Source organism: Thunnus albacares, chromosome 11, assembly GCF_914725855.1.
Source record: "Thunnus albacares chromosome 11, fThuAlb1.1, whole genome shotgun sequence".
Taxonomy (NCBI): domain Eukaryota; kingdom Metazoa; phylum Chordata; class Actinopteri; order Scombriformes; family Scombridae; genus Thunnus; species Thunnus albacares.
In genome coordinates, this window is record NC_058116.1 from 27,995,118 (window position 1) to 28,019,967 (window position 24,850).

At 39.1% G+C, this 24,850-nt stretch overlaps 1 protein-coding gene across 3 annotated transcripts in view; it reads left to right on the forward strand.

The window, feature by feature from the left end:
- Positions 1-24,576, forward strand: part of LOC122991865 (collagen alpha-3(VI) chain-like) — a 35,123-nt gene extending 10,547 nt beyond the window's left edge. Inside the window, exons 14-54 of one of the 3 annotated variants that reach the window (XM_044365296.1) lie at positions 12-605; positions 840-1,460; positions 3,773-4,384; positions 4,518-5,135; positions 6,792-7,391; positions 7,573-8,184; positions 8,339-8,673; positions 8,761-8,839; positions 8,950-9,095; positions 9,421-9,513; positions 9,621-9,674; positions 9,917-9,988; positions 10,118-10,144; positions 10,245-10,289; positions 10,482-10,535; positions 10,652-10,714; positions 12,108-12,173; positions 12,300-12,353; positions 12,453-12,488; positions 12,581-12,643; positions 12,911-12,973; positions 13,265-13,327; positions 13,677-13,739; positions 14,239-14,289; positions 14,624-14,659; positions 14,983-15,045; positions 15,332-15,394; positions 15,705-15,737; positions 15,859-15,895; positions 16,016-16,027; positions 16,144-16,637; positions 16,780-16,882; positions 17,249-17,950; positions 18,082-18,184; positions 18,271-18,335; positions 18,910-19,170; positions 19,377-19,451; positions 20,750-20,920; positions 22,269-22,334; positions 23,262-23,447; positions 23,749-24,576. In XM_044365296.1, coding sequence (XP_044221231.1) covers positions 12-605; positions 840-1,460; positions 3,773-4,384; positions 4,518-5,135; positions 6,792-7,391; positions 7,573-8,184; positions 8,339-8,673; positions 8,761-8,839; positions 8,950-9,095; positions 9,421-9,513; positions 9,621-9,674; positions 9,917-9,988; positions 10,118-10,144; positions 10,245-10,289; positions 10,482-10,535; positions 10,652-10,714; positions 12,108-12,173; positions 12,300-12,353; positions 12,453-12,488; positions 12,581-12,643; positions 12,911-12,973; positions 13,265-13,327; positions 13,677-13,739; positions 14,239-14,289; positions 14,624-14,659; positions 14,983-15,045; positions 15,332-15,394; positions 15,705-15,737; positions 15,859-15,895; positions 16,016-16,027; positions 16,144-16,637; positions 16,780-16,882; positions 17,249-17,950; positions 18,082-18,184; positions 18,271-18,335; positions 18,910-19,170; positions 19,377-19,451; positions 20,750-20,920; positions 22,269-22,334; positions 23,262-23,447; positions 23,749-23,789 — 7,595 coding nt within the window. In that variant the 3' untranslated portion in view covers positions 23,790-24,576. The remainder of the gene's footprint in view (positions 1-11; positions 606-839; positions 1,461-3,772; positions 4,385-4,517; positions 5,136-6,791; positions 7,392-7,572; positions 8,185-8,338; positions 8,674-8,760; positions 8,840-8,949; positions 9,096-9,420; positions 9,514-9,620; positions 9,675-9,916; positions 9,989-10,117; positions 10,145-10,244; positions 10,290-10,481; positions 10,536-10,651; positions 10,715-12,107; positions 12,174-12,299; positions 12,354-12,452; positions 12,489-12,580; positions 12,644-12,910; positions 12,974-13,264; positions 13,328-13,676; positions 13,740-14,238; positions 14,290-14,623; positions 14,660-14,982; positions 15,046-15,331; positions 15,395-15,704; positions 15,738-15,858; positions 15,896-16,015; positions 16,028-16,143; positions 16,638-16,779; positions 16,883-17,248; positions 17,951-18,081; positions 18,185-18,270; positions 18,336-18,909; positions 19,171-19,376; positions 19,452-20,749; positions 20,921-22,268; positions 22,335-23,261; positions 23,448-23,748) is intronic. The other 2 variants (XM_044365297.1, XM_044365298.1) reach the window with 2 other exon arrangements.
- Positions 24,577-24,850: the final 274 nt, after the last annotated feature.

Consider the following 24,850-nt stretch of genomic DNA (forward strand, 5'->3'; position numbering starts at 1 on the left):
TCTTTTCTCAGTGGACACTGCCAAAAAGGATATTGTGTTTCTTTTGGATGGTTCTGATGGCACAAGGAATGGCTTCCCTGCCATGCGTGATTTTGTTGAGAGAGTGGTGGAGAAACTCAATGTTGGACAAAACAAAGACCGTGTCTCTGTGGTCCAGTACAGCAGAGATGCAGAGGTCCATTTCTATCTGAACACGTACACCACAAGAGAAGATATTGTGGATTTGGTCAGAGGGCTGAGACACAGAGGAGGCAGACCCCTCAACACCGGGGCAGCCCTCCAGTACGTCAGAGACAACGTCTTTACAAACTCCTCCGGGAGTAGACGCCTGCAAGGTGTTCCACAGATTTTGATCCTGCTAAATGGTGGAAGTTCTTTTGACAATGTCGATGCCCCAGCCTCTGCTCTCAAACAGCAGAGCATCTTTGCCATTGGTATTGGAACAAGGAACTCTGACAGTAGAGAGCTGCAGAAGATATCATATGACCCTAGTTACACTCTATCAGTGTCTGACTTCACTGACCTCCCCAGTGTCCAAGAACAGCTCTCCTCTGTAATGAGCACAGTGCTAGTGACAGCCACGCCCATGACACCAACAGTAACTGGTAAGAAAGTGACCCATTTTTCCATCCCACAATCATGGTGGGACGCAAACTGAAGTGTAGTAAATTGTATTTTTACTGAGTTTGAGTCAGCCAGTGCCACTTAGGAGAAAATCATTTGTGCCAGCATTAATATAGTAAATTTTAAACATTGAGGTCAGCTTTCATCATCTGAATGTCACACGGGAAAGGTTTGACACATGAAACTAAATATGTCTCAAATTTTGTGTTCTCTAGTGGACAGAAAGGCACCAGGAAGGGATGTTGTGTTCTTGTTGGATGGATCTGATGGTACTAGAACTGGATTCCCAGCTATGCGAGACTTTGTCCAAAGAGTAGTAGAGACACTCAGTGTGGATAACAATATGGACCGTGTCTCAGTGGTTCAGTACAGCAGAGATCCAGCTGTCCAATTCTATCTGAACACGTACACCACAAAGGGCGAGGTTCTTGACTCTGTCAGAGGCTTGAGGCACAAAGGTGGAAGACCCCTCCACACTGGAGCAGCTCTGCAGTATTTGATAGATAATGTCTTCACGGCCCCTGCCGGAAGCAGGCGACTGGAAGGAGTCCTACAGGTCCTAATATTGTTAAGTGGTGGAAGGTCATTTGACAGTGTTGATGCACCAGCTTCTGCTCTCAAACAGCTGGGAGTCATGACCTTTGCAATCGGAACCAGGAGATCTGATACTGAAGAACTAGAGAAAATATCCTACGACCCCAGTTATGCTCTATCTGTGTCCGAATTCACTGACCTTCCCAGTGTCCAACAGCAACTTCAGTCCTCCTTGGAGTTTGTCGTTGTTGACATCAAGAAAACTGTCTCAGAGTTGACCCCAGAATCACCAACTGTACTTGGTATGTTAACTGGTCCTTCTGCCATGAAAATGTACACTCTTTCACGTACAAAAAGAGAATGACATTGAGGATTCTGATGACATAGCATCAATACGAGCAGTTTGTCAGGTCACTTCACACAGGCGGTGAAAGAGGTTGAAATAAGTCAGAGCTTCAGTCAAACGAGGCAGTGTAACGTGATTTGTTTGCATTGATATGGAAATTAGTCTGACCATAGATGTCTTAGGACCATGATTGTTTCTCCTTCAGAATACGTCCATTGGAAATTTGATGATTCTGCTACCAATGTCAAACTAAATGCTTTAAGGAAATATTCAGGAGTTATATAATAAAACTTTTTAAAAATAGTAATTTAACATTTGTATGTACATACTCTCCAAACAGCAAATATTTTTTATACCACATAAACTAAAAGTTTAATGTTATTATGGCAGGAACAATCTGCATTGATGTATACAAATGTATAAAGCCTAATGTCACAAACTCATAATTTGTACTGCATATGACACCCCATCTTTAGACCCTCGATTCCTATCATTCAAACAAGGGAGAAAGAGGCAAGAGGTGAGGCTGAATCTCCTGGATGTTGAAAATCCAGATCTGAAACATCTGGAATTAGGTATCGATAGCCAAGGGCAATAGAGAGGTCCTACAACAGCTAATGGTCCACTACAGGGAAACCTGATTGAAAAGAGAGGACAAGAATGATAACATAGGGGGAAGAAGGTAGGAGTGAGAGAGATAGGTACACAGCTCGGATGCTCATGTGCTTGTTGGACAACAAATAATGTAGGGTCAGAGATATGCAGTGGTTTTCAATGTTTCACTGTTTTAAAGTTTGAAGTATTCTCGTCAGCAGGACACATATGGAGTTTAATTACTGACGCTTAATAGATTAATGAGACTGAGAACAGGAAGATAATAGTAATGGGCACGGGGGCCTTAAGTAATCAAAGAATTATACTGTCTAATGTCAACAGGGAGATTATTCCAGAGAAAAGGTAGGAAAAGGCTCTGCAGCTTGAACATATTAATATGGATGGTTTCTACAGTATCAACAATGACTTAATCCTCTTTAAGTTAAAACATGTTTGATAAATCTGCACCCTCCAGTTTGTGGTGTGATGTATGGTTGCACAGCACATAGCCTTCCATTATGATTACTTCAATTTACCCGCGTGCAAACACACTGGGCTACAACAAAATAAATACACTTTATGTTCATGACATCAGACAGTTATTACTCAGAATTGCAAGGTTAATATGGAAGATGCCGGATTCTATGCATGATGGGATCCTTTCCAATTTTTAAATAAAAGCAATGTCTTATTTTGTATTCTGGAAATGCATCATCATCAGACACTGCTATATTGTATCAACAATTACGGTAGCTGTATTTTCCACTTCGCCCAGCCTTAAGTAGGATTTAGCTCCTTGATTGCAATTGAAGAGAGGATGTTGTATACTTATATATATTTAAATAATGTCTGCTAATAATTCTTAGTCCATAAGGATACTATTTTTTTCCTCTTCTCTGTTAGCTGATCATGACACTGCCTCTAGTATTTCACTATTCATTCAGTATTACTTGTTTGTGCATTTTCTATACACAACATGTTAAATCAAGACCATTTTTTTCATGTGTAGCACTGGTAACACTGAAAACCCTAAAAGTCACAAGTTTTCTGTTTATAATGTATCGCAATCTATTTTCTACTTGTGTTTATTTGAAATGAGAACCACATATGCTTTCCTTCTTTTGGTCAAGAAAAGATTTTTGATTCTTGAAGACAAAGGCAACGAGTGTTCATCTCACAAACTTATGCAGATATCTTCTTGAACTGCATTTTTCCCACTGCCAGCAACCTCTGGTTCTCTTTTTAATCTCATTCATGTTCCTCATTTTGTTTCTAATCATATTGATATTCTCTCTTGAATATTTTTTTATTTATATTCACATCCAAAATATATGTCAATATCCCATTCCAAAACAGTTTCCCACCATAGTGTGGTATTCTGTGTCCACCTTATTGTCATTTTGCCTACGATTTATTTTTTTATTGGATTTGTTGTTGTTTTCTACTGATGGTTTTCATTCAGTAAAAACTCTCCTTTCTCAAGTGTGCAGTCTGGGTGGCTAACACATGATGTTGTGAAGTGTGCTCTGACATCTAAGACTGGTTGGATGCAAAAGAGCATTGCACACTGTTATTGGAAAGCTGAATTTTTAAAAGGCTATCACACCTCGGTTTGTAATTGCCGCTGTAATTTCTTTAGCAGAAGTTAATATTACTTTTCTCTTTCTCTTTCAGCTGAGTTGCAAGGTCCTCGGAAAGATATCGTCTTCCTTGTCGATGGATCTGATGGTGTTGGACTGGAATTTCCTATCATCCAGGAGTTCATCCGCAGGGTTGTGGAGAGTCTCAATGTGGGCGAGAGTAAGATCCGGATTGGCGTGGTCCAGTATGGTGACTATGCACAGGTTGACATGTATCTGAACACACATACAACCAAACAAGGTGTTTTGAATGCCATCAAGGGAATGAGGCAGCGAGGTGGAAGACAACGAAACCTGGGTCAGGCCTTGGAGTTTGTCGGTCGGGATGTTCTAACAGCAGCACGAGGTAGCAGGAAGCAAGAGGGTATACCACAGTTTTTAATCGTCGTCTCCAGTGGGTCTTCAACAGATGACACCAGTCGTGCAGCGTCTTCCCTCAAACAATCTAGAGTTCTTCCCTTCAGCATTGGGACCAGGGATATTAACCCTAGTGAGCTCAAGGTGGTGTCATACGTGCCTAACTTTGCCTACACAATAGATGACCTCCCTGGCCTGTACACAGTCCAAGAAAACTTAATCACCACTCTCACTGAGTTGTCAGATGATGACATTGCCAGGATGCGTCCAGAATTTCAAGTCTATGATGGTAATTTTACTCTTATATATTTACATAATTTATCATTTTTCATTTTTTCAGTCATACTGTATATCCTCATATAGTAGGAATTCAGTAGCTAGTATTCATACATCGTTTCTGTGTTTGCATTCTTTTTAAACAGTAATCACACCTGCAAGAGGAGAAAAGAGGGATGTCGTATTTCTGATTGACGGCTCAACAGCAACGCGTAGTGAGTTCTCTGCCATCCGTGAAATGATAAGAAGAGTTGTGGAGAAGCTGGATGTAGGACTGGATAATGTCCGAGTTTCAGTGGTACAGTACAGTGATGACGCAAAAGTAGAATTTCTTCTGAATGAATACTCCAGCAAAGATGAGGTACGCCAGGCTGTGACGAAACTTCGAAGCAAAGGTGGAAACCGTCTAAACACAGGTCATGCTCTTGAATGGGTCTCCAGAAACATTTACCAGAGGTCAGCAGGAAGCCGCATTGAAGATGGTGTGCCTCAGTTCCTTATTCTAGTCACAGGTGGCAAGTCTACAGATGATGTATCCACTCCAGCTGACCAACTTAAGAGAAACCACATTGCACCTCTTGCTATTGGCTCAAGGAATGCAGACACTGATGAACTGAAACAGATTTCCCTGAGGCCCGAACTTGTATATACAGTTGACAGTTTCCAGCAGCTTCCAAGAGTGGAGCAGCAACTCATTGATTCAGTCAAAAAAATATCCACGGCTGATATCATCGGTAGCTATGTCCCTTCCCCTGTGGACACAGGTAAGAAACACTCTCATAAACTAACTTCAAGTACTAAAGCAGTAACTGTTTTTTTAAGCAATTTGTGTCAAAATCTGCACCCCATAATCTCAAAAGATAAGCATTAGTAAATCCACATAGAAATCATATAAAAAAGGTTTATAATCATCAAATTTGTGACTTTTTCTTCAGTAAACACAACACAATCAATCTTTTTAAAGCTACATCCAAGCCTGTGTCTAAACCAAAACTATTGAGAAGCAAATGCAGAATGTGACTCTGTGGAGCAGATTCAATAGAGTATAAAAAAACTCCAAAAATGTAATATAACTTATTCAAAACATATTCATATCTTGCTGGCAGACCAGAACAATTACAATCAGCAAAACAATGATAGTAATACAATAAATGAAACAGGCTTTCTGTATTTTATATAAAAACTATTAGTATGTTTTTAGACATCACCAAGGCTCAGAATGTCAACACCGTTCTTATAGTCCTGGACAATGACAATTTCCTCTATCCATTCATATATGGATACATTTGTGCTTTACTGAAAACATATGGATATCTAATCTGACTATAAAAGAAGGAATCTCTTTCTGTCTGTATGTGTGTTCTTTGCGTATCTCGACAACCATTCATGTGACCGACTTCACACAGTGTTGAGTGTGAAGTTGTTTGGATGAGGGGTCCTTGAGAAATATATAAAAATAACTCATAAACAACCTTGCTTCTGCTTCTTCTTATGCCCGTGGCATCATCGAGCAGAAATACAGACAGTGCCACTAAGTGCAGCAGGGGCTGTTTGATATAGACATTGTCACATCACAGTGGGGTGGGGCTTCTGTGCTCTGAATTGCTGAGCAGGACAAAGGCACGCGGCTCACTCAGTTAAACTGCCCAAGAGAGCAGAACAAGTGCACACAGAAAAAAAACACAGAAGCAGAGGCAGTAAAACTAGCCAGTAGGAGCACAGGCATGTTTGATTGGCAATGAAATCAACCAATAGAAGGCTGTAAACTGCTTTTATGGTTCAACCTCTGTTTAGTCTCATTGGTGAAGTTTCTGTCTGGATTAAAACCATTGAATTTGTTAAATCCTTATCATTTTAATTGATACGTTTGTCAATTGATACATGTATATGTGATTCTCGACAAATAATTAACAATCAAGCTGTTCTGAACCAATACATTTTGAATGGACACTGCACTAGTAAAGATAACAAATTAAAATTTTTCAATTTACATTTGTAGTTATTTTTTGATAAAAACTCTCCTAGAACATGTACAGTACCACTCACATGCAAAACTATGCATTTCTGAATAGCCTAACTTGTCTTGACAAAAACAATATATGGCATACCTCGGTGACATATATATTATGATTATGCATAAGCTTATGAATGAAGGAAATAGAATTTAAAAAAATACCCTAGGGTTCATCATTTGGTTTTTAGCTTTGTTTTTTATACTTCATATAACTGAATATTAAAATTCATCATTCAGGGTGCATGGGTGGAGTGGGGGTATAGTTTCTGTCACCACTACAAAGCCCCAGGTTTTGATTCTGTTAAATAGAATAAAAACTACAACAAACAACAACAACAACAAAACACTTTTTCTTTTATACTTCACAATTAAATATATTTCTCTGTCTCTTGTGCTTATTTTGCAGTTAACTTAAATCTCGGGAGAAAGGACATTATTTTCCTTATTGATGGCTCAGACAATACGGGTGCTGCTGGTATTGCTCATATCCGTGACTTCATCCTCAACACTGTCCAACAACTTGATGTGCAGCCTGATCAAGTGCGTGTGGCTGTTGTCCAGTACTCAGACACAGTTAAAACAGAGTTCTCTCTCAACTCACACAACAACAAGCCAGCTGTTATCTCTGCTATCAAGAGACTTCGTCAAATGGGTGGTCGGTCATCAGATCTGGCCGATGCCATTGAGTATGTCATACAGAATGAGTTAAAACCCGCTTCTGGTGTTCGTTTGGCTGAGGCCTCCCAGCATCTTGTGGTTCTCACAGGTGGACGTTCCCCTCAAGATGTTTCTATCTATGGACCTCTGCTGAAGGGCTCCAGGGTCAACTGCATTGGTATTGGAGCTAGTGGTGCTGATGCAAGGCAACTAGCCCAAATTTCCACTACACCAGAGGATGTCCTTCAGGTTGCTACATTCCCTGGCCTGCCACAGATCAAAGACAGGTTTATTGCCAGGTTGAGTGGGACCATCCCTGAGGAACCACCCACAATCTATGATGAGACGAGTAAGTTGTGCAAAAAGTTTCACAATATTAAACCATATTACAGATACTAAAAAATGTATTTTACCCTAAAGCAAGTGTCCTAAGTATGCTAAAGCTAATGTGTCACTGTTTCTCTCTATTTTTTCTTGTTCCCACCCTTCTCTACCCTGTCCTCTTCAATGTCTCATCTTCTCTCGTATAGCACCAGACCTGCCTCCATCTAAAAAGGCTGATATAGTGTTTTTGGTGGATGGCTCTATTAACTTGGGCAAGGACCACTTCAATGAAGTGATGTCGTTTATCATCAACCTAATTGATCTGTTCTTCACTGAGAGAGACAACCTGAGGATTGGCCTGGCACATTATGCCACAGACGTAACTGATGCCTTCTACCTCAACACCTACAAAAACAGGCAAGACATTGTTAGTGCTATTGGACGAGTGGAGTACAAAGGTGGACGAAGAATTAACACTGGTGCAGCCATTCGCCACATTCAAGATGTTCACTTCACCAAAGAAAAGGGCAGTAGGAAGGATGAAGGTACTCCTCAGATCCTAATGGTTATCACTGGAGGACGCTCATCTGATGACAGCAAAACAGCAGCCCTTGGTCTGAAGAAAACTGGTGTGAGAATATTTGCTGTAGGAGTGGGTGACATTGAGAATGAGTTAGAAAACCTAGCAAGCGAGTCCTCCACTGTGGCTCGAGCAAGCACCTTTACGGAGCTTTCAGAGCTCAATGAGCAAATCCTGGAAACTTTGGATGATGAAGTGAAGGGGAAGCTGTGTGTTGGTGTGCCAGAACCTGCTAAAAGTAAGAGATGTGTTTTCTTCTTGCTAGTGGACTTTGTCACTGAGCACTTTCACATTTTTTTGAAATTTGCAACTTAGAATTAAAAGTTTCAGATGTTTTCAGTGGTTCACAATAAATGCTGTTTTTTGACACATAACCGTGATCTGTTTTGCAGCCTGCAGTGTAGAAGTGTTGGTGGGCTTTGATGTTGATGCCCAGAATATCTTCAGTGCTCAAACCAACCTCCAGAGCAAGATGGGTGCCATTCTGCAGAGGATTTCCAAGATGGTACCTATCAGTTGCTCATCAGGGCAGATTCCCTCTGTGCAAGTGGGCATGCTGGCCATGGACTCTGCCTCTGAGCCTGTCCTCCTGGAATTCACAGACAACGCTGATGAGCTGTTTGAAGACTTCAGAGCCCTACGTAATCGTGGCCCCTTTGTCCTCAATGGCAGGACCATCTCAGCTTACACAAATAGGTTCAAAACCCGACAGAATGATGCTGTGAAGGTTGGTTACTGAAACAGTTTAAAATAATGAAAATATTTGTGGAAAATGTGAGGAAGTGTGAAACTATATTGTGTCTCTCTCATAAAGGTTGTCATTCATCTGACTGATGGTCTTGATGCCCCATTGTCTGAAATGAAAAGACGAGTTGATGAACTTCAGCTGTCAGGTAAAAAGATTATGCAGTGAAAACTGCCTTTGATGAAATCATATTGATGTCATATCCAGAAGTAATCTGAGGATGAAAACGTTTTCACAACTTTTATAACTGCCAAACAGGAGTGAAGAGTTTAATCCTTGTCGGGCTGGAGCGGGTGCCTAAGTTTGAGGAAGCTTCGTTCCTGGAATTTGGAAGAGGTTTCAGGTACACAAGACCCCTACGAGTCAATATCATGGACTTGGACTATGAGCTAGCAGAAGAACTGGTGAGTTACTTATCAGTCAGACAGAAGACTTTCATATTTTTATGGTCTTGTTTTTAATTAATTCAACCTTTATTTGATATTTCTCTTCAATTATTTTATGGTTTTTATATCTTAAAATTGCTTGTACTATTATCAATGGTTTTAACTACCAGTATTTTATTTTGATTTTACCTCTTTTCATCTTTTTAGATTTGTATTGTTTATTGTTTGAATGTTTCCTATTTTTAGATGTCTTTTTGTTTTTAATATATTTTCTTTATGTTATTATTATTACTTTTACTTTTCCCCTTTAATAACTTTATATTTGTCTTCTTTTGCTATGTAGGACAATATTGCAGAGAGGGAGTGCTGTGCAGTGCCATGCAAATGTACCGGCACCAGGGGACCCCGAGGGGGAGTTGGACCTCCAGGGCCTAAGGTATGCTCAAAGTCAAAAGAATAAAATACGTTTTCTTTCAAAGCCCTTTAATTATAACAGAAATTAAATGTTAACAGAAGCTAAGACTTGGTTGTTTTGTCTTTCAGGGTAGTTCAGGATTACCAGGAAGCCAAGGACATCCTGGAGATGAGGGTGGACCTGTAAGTTTGATTGCCTTGCTTACGTATGTGGTCCTAATCTGAGTGTTTCCATGACAAATCTGCAAGCTCTTGCTGTAAACTGTCTTGATCTGCAGCTATTCTTTAAACCTTTTTTTTTTTTACTCTAAAGCAGTTCATTAGCAATTTCAGTGTTTTTTTCTTAATTCTCTTCTTCATGTTCCTCCTGATTTCATCCTTCCTTGTGTTTTGTCAATATATTTGTCTTTATTCTGTAATGACAGGGAGAGAGAGGTCCTCCTGGTGTAAATGGAACTCAGGGTTTCCAGGGATGTCCTGGGCAGAGGGGTGTCAAGGTAAAGGCATTGATATTATCTCTAACATTCACCTCAACCATATGTGTTAATTTAACTTGAAGATGTGGTTATCTGCCTCTTATCTTTATTATAATTTTTAATATAACATTATTCTTTTCCTTTGCTCAGGGTTCTCGTGGCTACTCAGGAGAAAAGGTGAGTTTTTCTCCTCTTTTTAAAATCTTCATTATCATATAAAAGTGTCAGAAAAATGGCTGATGCATGAACTACCTAACCAACTGCTACCATGTTGCAGGGTGAATTTGGAGAAATTGGCCTTGATGGCATCAACGGAGAAGAGGTAAGTGTGTTTTATATTAGATTTTTCTCATTGAGTCATGAACTTTTAATTTAACATGTCAAACATGGCTTGTTGTAAGCAGCAGTGCGCCAAGTGAGCTCTACCATTCTTTTCATTTGACAATGACATGTGAACATGCTTTTGTTCATGCATTATTTGGGGCTTTAAGTGGCATCCGCATTATATTTTTAGGGCAAAAGTGGAGTGGATGGACCCCCAGGAGACCGAGGAAACTCTGGCAGAAGAGTGAGTGATTTTAGCTTTTACTGTAGCTTCCAATTTTTCAACCTATTTTTATCTCATTTTGGTAGTACTGATAAATGCTCACTAAACTTTTTTTTTTTTTTGCTTTTTGCTTTTAGGGTCCTAAAGGTGCCAAAGGACAATCAGGAGACATAGGGGAAATGGGAATCAGAGGAGACCCTGTGAGTTTTATTGAACAGATTATGGTGCCATTTAATGTCCAAATTAACAATTATCTATAAAATGATATATTGTTTTAAAGTGGCTATAGTTAATTTTTTTAATAATAACAATGTATCAAATGAAGTCAACAATATCAGAGGTGTTGCTCGTAGTGATGAACCTACAGAGAATAATCAGAGACTCTGCATATGCCTCAGCTTTAAAGAGCTTTATACTGAGTTTCAGCTCAGTTTAGCTGTCTGGCTGCAACTTTACTGTTGTGGTTCACTCTCAGTGCTCTCATAGTGTCATTTTTGGTTGCAGCAGGCAGCTGTCTTCAGAGAAAAACCCACTGTACACTGCCTGTTCAGTACCAAATGGCAAACAGACACAGTCAGTGACTAGCCTGTGCACATAGTGGATCATTAAGCAGCTAAAGAGCCAGATATTTCCCTCAGGGGTTGGTAGAGACCAGAAACAGAGCTAAAAGAGAATGAATATTGGACTTAAATTCACCAGGTAGACAGAAACACAACTCCAAATGAAATTACTTTGTTGCTCCCTAACTGCTGGATGTGTGAACAAGCAACAATTTGCTAACAAGTTCAACATATCAGCTTAAAAGGAGATGTTGTGTCAATGTTGTGTTCACAAGTTGTTTCTGTTACCCCCAAGTGGCCAACAAATCAGTTAATGCAGGTTTAAACATGAAGTGTTCTCAGCTGATTATACAGGGGTGTTATGTGCATTATTTGTTGAGTATTTTTGAATTTTTTAGTATGCATATACAGTACATGACAGTGTGAAAATCAGGGAAGTAGGTAGGGTTAGGCGATATGGACAAAATCAAATATCACAATATTTTTGACCGAATACCTCAATATCGATATTGTGATAATATTGTAGGAATGACTTTTGGAGCTTTCACAAAATATTCACACAATTAGATTTTTAATAAATAATCATCAGTAAGGTGGATATAATGACTAAGTGGTTAAAGGCAAATAATAAAACAGCTAGAACAGTCTAGTAAGATCAGAAAATTCCATCACTTTACTGTAATGCAGCCTTTAAAACCATATCACAATATCAATATTTTATCAATATATTGCCCAGTCCTAGAAGTAGGTTGTTACTAATCACCTGTTATGAATTCCCAGCTTAGATTAGTCTTCGGTATGTTAGTGGATTCATTAAATTACATTGACTCATTCCTTTCAACAATGGCCACTGATAAAAAACTATGGTGTGTGATCTTTTAGTATGTGAGAATTTTAATGTATACACCTCTCCCTCAGTCTGCCAGGCAGCTTGTATAACTTAGAACATGCTCTCAGTCAGCTTTCTTTCACAAATTGTGTTTTACGGTTTTCGACTGTAGCTGAATTTGAACACGCAATTTCTGTCTAATAGGGTACAAGTGGACAGGATAACAACCGCGCAGGACCTAAAGGAGACCCTGGTGATGCTGGACCAGCGGTAATGCCCCCCTTCACACATTGTATTGTAGAAAAATCCTGCAGCATTGTGCTATTAAGCAATTCAACATGGCTGTTTGTGTTTGTATGAGTTTGTTTTACTGGGATGTCTGTTCTGAAATGATAGGGAGACCCTGGTCAGGATGGAAAGAGGGGAACACCTGGAGAAGCTGGAAGACGGGTAAACAATTTTTCCATGTACATTCTCTCTGTTGTATATTTGTAACCACTGTTTTTTTTTTAAATTAACCTGGACTTATTTCCACTTCGACTTCATTAGGGTCCTGATGGCAGAAGAGGCCCGCCTGGACAAGCTGTAAGTCCCTTTTAAGCAATATTATCCAGTGTCTATTTGTTATTGTAGTGATCACAGTAATTTTAACATTTTGCTTCTTGCATTTCATTAAGGGAAATCCCGGAAATCCAGGAGTTGATGGTGTTCAGGGAGAGCCTGGTATTGGAGGATCTAGAGTAAGTCTGGCACTCTTTACGCAGTGTTTGGCAGATTATTCAATCTACAAATACACTTGCCAAAATGTGTATCATGGCAAATGCTGTCATCGGAATTTACTGTTAACACTTTTCTTGGCTGCAGTAGCAATATGACACATTGTTTTGACTGGACTGTGACTGGACTATTTATATATCTATGAATGTGTGTTCATTCTTTACTCATGGGTTGGTAGTTCAATGCAAAGAAACTGGTGCATCATCTCTGTGTGGTTTGTCTATTTCAAGGGTCCAGCTGGACCGAATGGTGCACCAGGACCCAGAGGAGAAGATGGGAACCCAGGACCCAGAGTGAGTGAACCTCTTAAATCTTTTGCTTTGTCTGCCACATACTGAACACATAATAATTAAAGTGTAGTTATGTGTATTTACAAAGTGCATTTAAAACAAGCATCACTTTTGCATCAAGGTAAAAAAAAAAAAGCATTAGAGAAAAAACACAGCCGAAATATTTGCATTTCATGCCCAAACACTAACACTGTGCCTACCACACATTGCAAAACTTACAGATATTCATGTGCACAGTATATTTCATTGTGAGGAAAAGAATGTCTTCTAATGTCCCAATGTTTTGTTTTCTAGGGTCCCGGAGGTATCCCAGGTCCTGCTGGAGATAAGGGCAGAAGAGGACCTCTTGGTCGCAAGGTATTGAGTGGAACAAAATTTGCCATGGCTTATGTTCTTCAGTAACAGGCGTGTTTCATTTATAAACACACAGGCCTAAGCCTAGCTCTCTCACATTACTGAGCACACATGTGTAGCCTATTTGAGCAAACATGAAAGCACTATAAGAAAACATCAAGGCTCCGCTGAAGATGTACTGCAAAAAAAAAAAAAAAAAAAGCATATGATCCTAATTAACTCTACTGAGACTGACCTGATAGCTTCAAGAAATATTCACTCTTAATTTAAAGCTTTGACATTTTCTTTGAGTCTTTGGCTATTTCTGTCTCTGTCTCATTCTCTGTATGTGGTTATGTCTGCGCCTTTGTAGGGAGAGCCAGGAGAGCCCGGAACTAGAGGTGTTATAGGATCCATTGGCCCCCGTGGAGAGTCTGTAAGAATGAAACCACCCATTTTTAGCATGTACCATCCTCTAAAACTGGTGAAAATGAAAAATAATCCTCTGGGTCTATGCTTAATAATACAATGGATGATTATTTGATCATCTTCTTTATAGTTGTTCTTGGGAAAGAGAACAGCCTTGGCAGGAGAGCTTATGATTTAAGATATAAGGCTGCAAGCTTAAGAAGCTTGCATTACTGTCATGGGTGATTTAAAGCAAGACTTATGTTGCCATGGCTTTCTAAGAATGTATATGTGATGTGTTTAATCAAGTATTTTTACTGTTATTTCCTTATTCCATGTGTTCTGTCTTTAAAGAATACCAAAGCATAGTATCACATCACACTGTGATGTTGGGACAAAGAGGGAGGTGGGGAGTGGGTTGCTCTTGTTTTCCTTTTACTACCAAGAGTGCATGCATTCTGAATTAATGAGCACTCTACAAAGAAAAACATATGGGTCCAGCAATCTTTATCTTGATTTCCTTATAGGGTGAAGATGGCAGAGATGGGTTTGGTGTCGCAGGGCCAAAAGGAAGACAGGCAAGTGAATTGTGACCTCTAGTAAAATACATATGGTGATCAGAAGGTTTGGCTTAATTTTAATTTAGGTTAAGATCAGATTTTTCATTAAATATCCAATGAAATGTAGAATGTTACAAACACCTTTCCCACCTTTCCTTTCCCAAACACACACACACACATATCCCTTCTATGCTACTGAATAGTATTATGAAGACTGCCATGGCTTTAGCTCATTTGAAGATAGAATTATTAATGAATCACTTCACTATTACAAATCTCAAGACATATACTGTTATAGACTCATAGACTCATATCACAATACTTAAAGTATGTATGAATTTTATCTCTACAGGGTGATGACGGTTTCCCAGGATTCCCAGGACCAAAGGTAATGGAAAACTGACTCTTAAATACTCTTACATAGGGTAGCAAATAATGATTATTTTCACTATTGATTCATCAACTAATCGATTGGTCAATAAAATATCCAAAAACACACAAAAAAAAAAAAATCATGATTTTCGAGAGCCCAAAATCAAATGAACTGCTTTGTCAGAGCAACAGTCCAAAACCTGAACATATTGAATTTATTAAAATGTATTACCATGAAAAGCAGTTAATTCTCAAAATTGAGAACCCCAACACCATTTTTGCTTAAAGAATGACCCACATCCTCATTTTCATTTATTCTCTTTACTTCCATCACTGCAGGGAGCAGCTGGTGAAGCCGGCACCAAGGGCGGACCTGGACCCAGAGGAAATCGTGGACAGAGGGTAAGCTTCGAGACCCCTTTTAGATTAAGTTAGTATATTCCTAATGCCACAATAGGTATTGTATGGTGTCACTTTGCAAAGTCCTCAAACACTCAGCTTGTTCAAGAGCAACACTGGACATATGTTTGACGCGATACAGTGGAGGACTGGTTTTCATGTGATTCAAATATAGTGTACATTCTTGGCAGTGAGTGAGTTGAATGAGCATGTACATTAATGTTGGCACTTTGACAGTTGAATAGCTCTCGGAGTGAATTATTTTTTTCACACTGTTTATTCTTTCCAGGGTGTCTCTGGGGATATTGGTCCACCCGGACAGAAAGGAGAGGTTGGATATCCTGGGGCATATGTAAGCAACTTAAAAATCTTATAATCAGTGTACATTCCTATGAATGACGCAGTGCCACCATAGCAGAATATGTGTATTCATAATTTATAATATATACTATCTTGAGTGGGCTATTTATGCTTGTATCTTCTCTTGGATTCAAACTTTCAACATACAGCACATTATATATTCATTATATACTGCACAACATAATATTGTTCTTAACGTGATTTAACATAAATAATAGTATTATATAAGCAGTACAAAAAACAAAGTGTTTTATTTCTCCCACCATGTCCAGCTGTTAACACAACTGTTTTTGTTCCCTCAGGGTCAGAAAGGACCGAGAGGACAAGGTGTTGTGGTAAGTGCTCATTTATCAAACTGACTAAAATTTCATTGCATGAACAAAGCTCATGAGAGCTCATGCCTGGTGTCTGTGTGTCTCTTTCAACATTTGTCTTCAAATGTCTCTTTGTCCTCAGCAATGTGACCTGGTCAAGAAGATCAGAGAAAACTGTCGTAAGTATATTTCAATATCTATCAACAATATCATACAATAACAATGATAAGCAATGATGTTCGTGTGTTTGTGTACTACAAAAAATGTCTTACCAAGTTTTGTGTCCCTCTCTTCACCAGCTTGCTGTTACGGTAAGTACATAATAAACTGTCATAGTTTTCATAGGAATATAACTATTTGAATGACTGTGTATATGCTGTATCCACTACTCTGCAGAGAACTAAATGCTCTATGTGTACTCCATTAGGTCAGCAGGAATGTCCGCTCTACCCCACTGAGTTGGCCTTTGCCCTGGATGCCTCTCAGGGCATTGGCCGTCCTATATTCAACAACATGCGTGACACAGTCCTGAGTCTTGTCGAAAACATCACCATCACTGAGAGCAACTGTCCAAGAGGAGCACGCGTTGCTTTGACCCTGTACAACAACGAAGTGACCACTGAGATCCGGTTCGCTGATAGGCTGAAGAAACGTGAACTGGTACAGCGCATTGAGGGATTGCAGCCCCTGCAGACACGCAAGGAACGCAGCATGCACACGGCCATGAAGTTTGTGGCCCATAACACCTTCAAACGGGTGCGCAGTGGCTTCCTCACGAGGAAGGTGGCCATCTTCTTTGTCGGTAGCCAGGTCAAGGACACACAAGAAATTACGAATGCAGCTCTCCGCCTCCATGATTCTGGAATTGCCACTCTGTTCTTAGTCAGCCGTGAAGACAGACAACTTAGCAGAGCATTGCAGGTAAAACAAAACAGATACCTCAAAGGGGAACATTACAGTACACATGTTTTAAAGGCATATTTACAGTATCTGTCTTGAATGAATTAAATTATATTGTACATTGTATTTTCAACAACATGTTTTGCTCCTCTCTACACACCAGGTCAACAACACTGCTCTGGCCCAGGTAATTGTACTTCCCAACGCTGGAAGTGCACAGTACAATTCAGTCCTCCAAAAGGTTATGAACTGCCATGTCTGCCTAGGTAAGAGCTCTATGTTTCGGCAGTAACAGTGACATTGTAGTTGAGGCATATTGTTTCATTTTTTACTCAGTTTTTTTCAAAGATTGTCTTGATCTGATTTATTGCCACCACACATCCCCCCAAAAAATCAATTTCTATTCAGAAAAATCTGTGAACAACTGAAAATGGAGAAAAAATTCAGGATTTTTGTAGTTATTTGTTTATATTAAAAATGTAAGAAAAATAGAAAAAAATCCCTGGTGTATGAGTAAAATTGCTTAAGCAAGCTGGATGACCCCAGTACATCCTTTTCAGACTGATCGATTTAGACATAATAAAAATCATGACAAAATATCCAAAACAAAATTCTTTGTCCTCCTTTTCTAGACGTCTGCTCTCCAGACCAGATTTGTGACTATGTGCCCCCATCGGCCAGCCGAGATAAGCGATCTTTCACCACGGACGTGGATATCGACATGGCTTTTGTCATGGACAGCTCTGAGTCTACATACCCAGCCGTCTTCACTGAGATTAAACGCTACATAGCGCACATGGTGGAGCACCTACAAGTGTCTTCAAATCCCAAATCATCTGTTCATCATGCTAGAGTGTCAGTGATCCAGCAAGCACCTTATGAGTTCCTTTACAACCAGTCTGGCTCTCCCATCCATGTGGATATCGGCTTGACCGATCACCATTCCTCTCAGAATATTGTCAAATTCCTGCTGGAGAAGACACCGCAGCTAGAAGGTGGCCGATCACTGGTAGCGGCTATTCAATCGACAGTGGAACAGGTGTTTGAGAAGGCGCCTCTCCAACGTAACCGGAAAGTACTCGTGCTCTTTGTGACAGGAAGTGTGGAAGAGGAAGGGCAGCAGCTGGTGCGTATTGCTACTGAGATCAAGTGCAGAGGCTACTTCCTGGTCATCATGGGTGTGAGTGAAACACTGAGTGCTGGAGATGTCCGTGTCCTGTCAAGCATGGCCAGTGAGCCTTCAGATGTCTTCTTCAAGAGGCTGGACAGCCTCTCACACTTTTATGATAAACACATTCAGACCTTTGGCCAGCTTCTGCCAAAATACATCAGCAGTAAGTACACACAGATTTGAGTTTTAATGCACTTTTTTATATAATGTTTTAGTATTAATGCCATTAATTGCATCAGGTTAATCATGTCCCTGTGAGTGAGATTCTGTGTTCTGTATTGTGTGTCTTTTCAGTTGAAAATGCCTTCTACATGTCCCCTGAAGTCTCCAAAAACTGCACGTGGTTCCAGAGTGACCAGCCACTAAAAAACCCTTTTACATCGACCCACCAACAGGAGTAAGTTTTGTGATTTTGTCATTGTTCACTGTCAATTTGTTGGAAACACTGCTGGTTAAATTCATTATTTATTGTTGCATTTATAGGAAACATCAGAAACATCAGAAACATCATGAGAATCACCAAGCAGTTCATCCAGTAAAGCACAAAGGTGAGATTGTGGATACATTAAAATGAACTTCAACTACACTAAGTGCTGTTTGATCTGGAGTGGTTAGGTTCAAAGGTTCAATTTATTCATCCATAAGAGCATGGAAATTACAGTGCTCCTGTCCTCATCTACCCATACTGATGACCAAAATGCAGTAAATAAATACCCACATGTAAACTAAAAACAACACAAAAATGAAAAAAAATTATAACATCAAAGAAAAATAGATTAAAATAGATTAAAATCCTAATTGATTTCCTTACAACGTTCTGGTGAAACAGTTATATCCCTTGTGGGATAAAAGAGAAGGTTGTCTTAACAACTATTTCTGTTTTCTTCACTGTGACTCATACATAATCAACTGCTAACACTGATGGCCCAACAATCAGCAATCAGCACCATTGTCCAATCTTCTCTCAGACTTGTTATACAGCTTCACAACAGAAAATGTACAAGTACTTCTAAAAATATAACAGTAGATGAAAAGTAACATTATGTTAGTCATACTGACATTCACAACAACCTGTGATTTTATTTGTCCTGCATTGACACCACTATGTCTTACCTCCCTCAGACGCAGATGAGCTACACGTCTCTAACATCACTTCCAGCAGCATTAAATTACGTTGGACCAGCCCAGACCCCAAGCTCTTTGTCTACTTTGAGGTGGTGGTGACACGGCTGAATGACCATACCCTGGCACTGAAGACCAACGTTTCAGGCACAGAGCTTACTGTGGACAACTTGGAGAGTGCTCAGAAATATCACGCTGTGGTCACAGCTCACACTGCAGATGGTCACATTGTCTCCACCCGCAAAGGCATCGTCACTACCAGTAAGGCCACAAGCAAAAATATGAAAATATAAACACAAGAGATTGCAAGAGGTTGACTCCCTGCTAGCATATACACATTTCAGGACAGTGGAGAATGGTGAAGATAATAATCAAAAACTCAGGCAGTTGTTATTGTGCCTGAACTACTTTGCAGGATTCATTGCATTATTTTAACTGCTCCATAAATACTTTTTTCACTTTGACAGAAGCAGCAGAGCATAAACCAGCCAGCCAAGGTACCAGTACTGTAAATACCACACCACTGGACAGACCAGAGACTGGTGAGCATACCGTTTAGATGCATATCATATTTGCTTTAACCTGTAATTTTATTTTTACAATAATAATGCTTATCACAGTTTATATGTTATATCATATCATAATTTTTATGTTATTTCTGACGACCCCTGACCTCATCACCACATATCAGAATGGTGATTCACTTTAAATTTTCAACATAAATCCTTTTTTTTTTTTCTCCACATTCACATTTGGTGCATTAAAGCTAATGGTCTCTCGCTTCATTACAGTACAGCTGTAAAAAAGCAATATTTCAGCTGAACCACTACACAAATGTGTTATTAATAAACTCACTAGTACATGCCAGAATATGCTGTTGGTTTCTCAGGAAAACTTATGGAATCTACAACTCAAGCAACGAAACAACTGAGGTTGTAATATGTGTAAGAATAAATGCTTAGTTGGAAAATAGAAGCACTGAAGAGGATTTACAATGTACATATTTACTTCACTTTTAGGAGTGAAGCTTTGCAGCTGCTGTAAAGCTTCACTCCTAAAGTAGAAGGCACAAAACCTAACATCTTTACTGGCTTTAAATCAGGAGGTTCTGTGAAGAGGAAGGCTTCTGCACTTGCACAAACATTCAAATATTGTTTTAAGAAAAGTCGCCTTTATTATAAAAGTTAGTCATTTAACTGAGTTCTGTATTTTGATACCCCCAATGTCAGCATTTTATTTTATAAGCACTCTGCAATTTACAGTATGTTGTCCCACAGAGGAAATGACAGATAATGCAGCCAAGACCCCAGTGGGTTCTGTGTTTTCTCATAATTTGAAGTATTTCTGGGGTCGACTTATGGGACTTGTCACATGCAGATAACCTGAACCACACAGCCCTGCGAATCCTAGATGACTAGAATGAACTAACATTAAACAGTAGCTGTAGTTACAACTAACTCATTTTTCATTTCACCTATGGAAATCTAAACCTCTTTCTTTCTACTCATTTTCTACTTTTAATTTTCAAATACCCAAACTCTTAATAATGCCCTCTGGAGAATGTCATGTCATGTTGAATGCAATTTTCTTCCCTGCAAGAATGAACCATATCAGCACTAAGACTCATTTGACCCAACCAGACCCTTTTGAATACCTCTAAGCTTGTACTGTAGTATGAATTAAGCCATTACCAGCAACTTGTTTTTTAACAGCGCAACTGAGTAACTGCTGTATGCCTGATGTAGTTGTACATGAAACTTTAACACAAACTCATCCTCTCTCTCTGTCTGTTCTCCACCACTGCTGTTGTTTTTGCATGTTCTAATGAATGAATTTGCAGACCCATGCTCATTTGACTATGACGCTGGAATGCCATGCAAAGACTATCAGGCTAAGTGGTTCTTTGACAGAAGGTACAGCGTCTGTAGCCAGTTCTGGTATGGAGGTTGTGGAGGCAATGACAATAGGTTCGACACTGAGGCCCTCTGCTTGAAACGCTGCATGAGGTCAGGTAAGTGGTTGTTGCTGCCAGGCTCACTGAGGGAATGTGCTGCGTCCTGGTGTGATTGTGTAATCTAACGCAGCATATGATGAGCTTCAACCCCAGATACAAAACCTACAATTGTCAGTTTGCTAAACCCCCAACAGCAACTGCTCGATCCTACTGTAGTTTAGAAACTGTGACCTGGCACAGCAGGCCTGTCAAGGTTTGGATCATTCCACATGCCAAAATGGTGTGCATGGGGCTTTAATAAGTGTTTTTAAGTTTTTAACATCTTTCCAAAACCAAAGACACAAAAGCAAAAGTGTGTTTATTATGCCTTGCTAAGTAGCTACCTACAGAAGTAACCTAGTGTTATTTCTAGAGGCAGGAGGCTTGTCATTAGCTAACCATATTATGATACTGGGTTACAGGTTACTTCAGAAAAATACCTGCTCAGGAATGGAACATTCACTGCGTAGGAGCCAATGTGCTAGTATATCTGCTATCATCATCCTCAAAGCCTTTTCTCCTTTAAAAGTGAAGCACACTGTTTTAAACTTACCAAACCATACAAGGATTATGTTAGAACAAATAACATTTCAATTACATTTACATTCGTAATACTATACTGTAATACTAGTTGTACCCTGCAATACACAAACAATTATGCAAATTGTTGTTCATGTCCACAAAATGTAACTTTTAGCCTGGGACATGCAGGCTAAAAGTTAGCCTTGGTCTTTTAGCCTGATATCATGTATGTAGCCATGATGTGTATATTTAAGAACCTTTTACAGGTGTCTCATTTAAAAATGTATCAGATGGAAACACTATTAAAAAGTCTGCTGGAGTTTTAGCATTAGCATTAGCCTTCACTAGTAAACTGCAACTGATAAAATCTACTAGAATCAGTCGTCATTTGAGGAGACGATGATGAGATTATTTCAGATTCAGATGAAACATCCCTTTTTTTTTATTAAGTGTGTGATTGAAGACCAGTTGTTTTAAAAAATGACTGAATTTTGAGCACTAAATCTGCCACTGTTACAGTCAATTAAAAACAGCTAAACAAATTTTACACTTATACTTGACATAATGTTTTATATTTTAAAGAGGGGATAGTAAAATGATAGTAAAAATGTCCTTTAAGCTGACTAAATGAGTTATGCGGAAAATGAGGATTCCATCTGCATACAGAAGAATAAGTGTGCTGTGGAGTTAAAGTAGAATTGAAACTGCCAATGTTGGATCATTTGTGACAGATAATGGAGATTGCATCTGAGTAAATATCTGGACATTTATATCCACAGTGCACTTGAAACCATGTTGGTGAAAGTCTGCTCCTTTTAAGATTTATATTTGATTGTTTCCACAGTGCCAGAGTCAAAGCCTCAGCCCAAAGTGCAACAGGTTGAGCAGGTGGAGATCCTCCCGGCTCCTGGTAAGATCTGATAAACACTCACTCAAACACCTTGAATAATATGGCCTATCATGTTACTGTTCCTTCCCTTCTAACACCCTGTTTTGAAGACATAACTGACTTTGATGTGAGTGTATATATGCAAATGTTTGCCAATATGAAAGAAAAAAGCACTTCCTTCCTGGTCTAGTTTAAACAAGCAAATCCACATCCTCAAACACAATTTAAATCAGACCTTTTCAGACCACATCTGATGTTGGGCATATATTTGGACATCAAATCACCAGCGTTATACGTTATATCACTGTTGCATAATTCAATTTTCTCCAACTGTGCTCACTTTGTAAAACAAGAAGTCCTTTGTATTCAACTGCAAACCCGCCCACCCCCCCCCTATTGCCTTGACTGACGGAACAAGTGAAACACCAAGCATGGAAAAATGAGAAGGTTATACATTTGTCACAGTAGTGAGCCAAGTCATAACCACGGAGAAAATGAATGGAAAGCCTTGTTCACTGGTTCATTGTTTTTTTGGGGGGGTTTTTGGCAGCAGCCCTCACACAAAACAAGTTCAATTTGTCAGTACCTCATTAGTGCTGGAGTAAATTGGCACAAGATACTTACAGTAATGCAGAATGTACCCGAAACCAAATGTGCTGTATCTCATGACTATGGAAGAAGTCTTCTGGGTTGGAAGTGCTTTTGTTCTTTCCTTGAAACATTTATAGGCATTATACAGTTTTCCATTCCACAACACAAACAGGTCACTGTACTCATCTTCATCTCTTCCTTACTACCCATTATGTATAATGGTAATGATATCTTTACTGCTGATTGCACCCTTTCATTTAGGGTATTTATAGTAACTTAAAGCATACAGCATTGCCAGAAAGTTGCACATGCTGTCATACCTTTACTGATTGCTATTCTTTCTCACGTCCTTCACAGCGGCCTCTACAGCTGTGGACATTTGCCAGCTTCCCAAAGAGGAAGGTACTTGTGCCAAATTTGTCCTCAAGTGGCACTATGATGCCCCCAGCAAGAGCTGCACACGCTTCTGGTACGGAGGCTGTGGTGGAAACCAGAATCGCTTTGACTCACATGAGCAGTGTGAAAAGGCTTGTGGAAAACGAGGTACGTATTCAAAATAGTAATTTTCTATATTTTTCTCAGTGTCAACAAATCTAATGTGACCTCCATTGTTATCCAAAAACTATTAAAAAAGAAGATGCTAAAAATAAGAAATAAAGAACTATTGTGTAAACAATGCATCAGTGCCATACGTTCAGGATTGTTTGGTTAAAAGGTGCCACTTCGATTATTAATTCAGTTATAATTTGGTGCAGTCACTGTTAGATTACAGTAGTTGTCAAAGTGTTTGAAACATAATCTTAATACGAGGCTAACCAAGTTTTTCTTTTCCTTTTCTCACCAGCACCCGTCAAACAAGGAGTGATCGCTGCGATAAGAACATAGGACAAAAAGTACAAACATGGCCAGCTTTTACCTCTGTGTAGGGGATTCTGAGGAGAAACATCCAACATGGCCATACCATAAGGATGCAATACCAAAGCAATGGTGGATGCACTGGATTCCACAAAAATAGACTTTATCCCCCAAATTCTTGAAATAGTCTTTTTCACAGCAAGAAGGAAGGCAACACGATTTGCTGCATGATTTGTTTTAACCTACTGGTGCTACATAGTATGTTTGTTTTAAAAGATGGAGTTGTTAAGTGCATTCGGTGTTGTAATGTCAAGTTTCCTGGAACATCATATGAGTATTTTTTAAAATGCAGTTTTATAATTAAGCAAGAAACATATATGAATATCTTGGACAAAGATTAGCAATAAATCATTACACGCAGGACTGGCATTAATCAATGCAGTAATCTCTTTTTTTATATGTATTTTTACATTCAACATTCACATAGCAACATTGGCTTTCATATTTTTTTTTCACTTGATCCCTGTGGAATCATTCCTTCACTATGTCACAGAATCCATAGCAATGTTTACACAAGTCTTGTATGGCGGTGTGTGTATTAAAATGACAGTGACCAGCTGTTAGGATGCAAAAAATATTAATGTAACGTTAAGTGCACTTCTGGATCCACTGCCTCAAACACACAAGTTCCAGCTATTGAAATATGGAATGTACTTGTCAAGCTGTTTTTATTTTTGGTTTAAATGAAATTTGTGTTTCATCTGGGTATAGGAGAAATAAAAGTGAACTAGACTTTCTAATAAACATGAGCAACTGATTCATTTCTTTCTTGTTTTGAATTAAGTCTTAGGAAATACAAAGGAAGTACACACATATATTTATAGTAACTGAAGATTGCATAAAACCAGAGGCTAATTGAAATCCATGAATGTCATCTTTTGTTTATTTTAAAGGGGTTTAAAATGAGGGAATGAGGGTTCACATTACTGCTCACATTACATTCAATTGTCAGTTATTTTTTTAGTGTTTAGTTGTTGGGTTTTTTAATACCAGTAATTACATGGTTTTCTTATTTTTGTAGATAAGTTCTG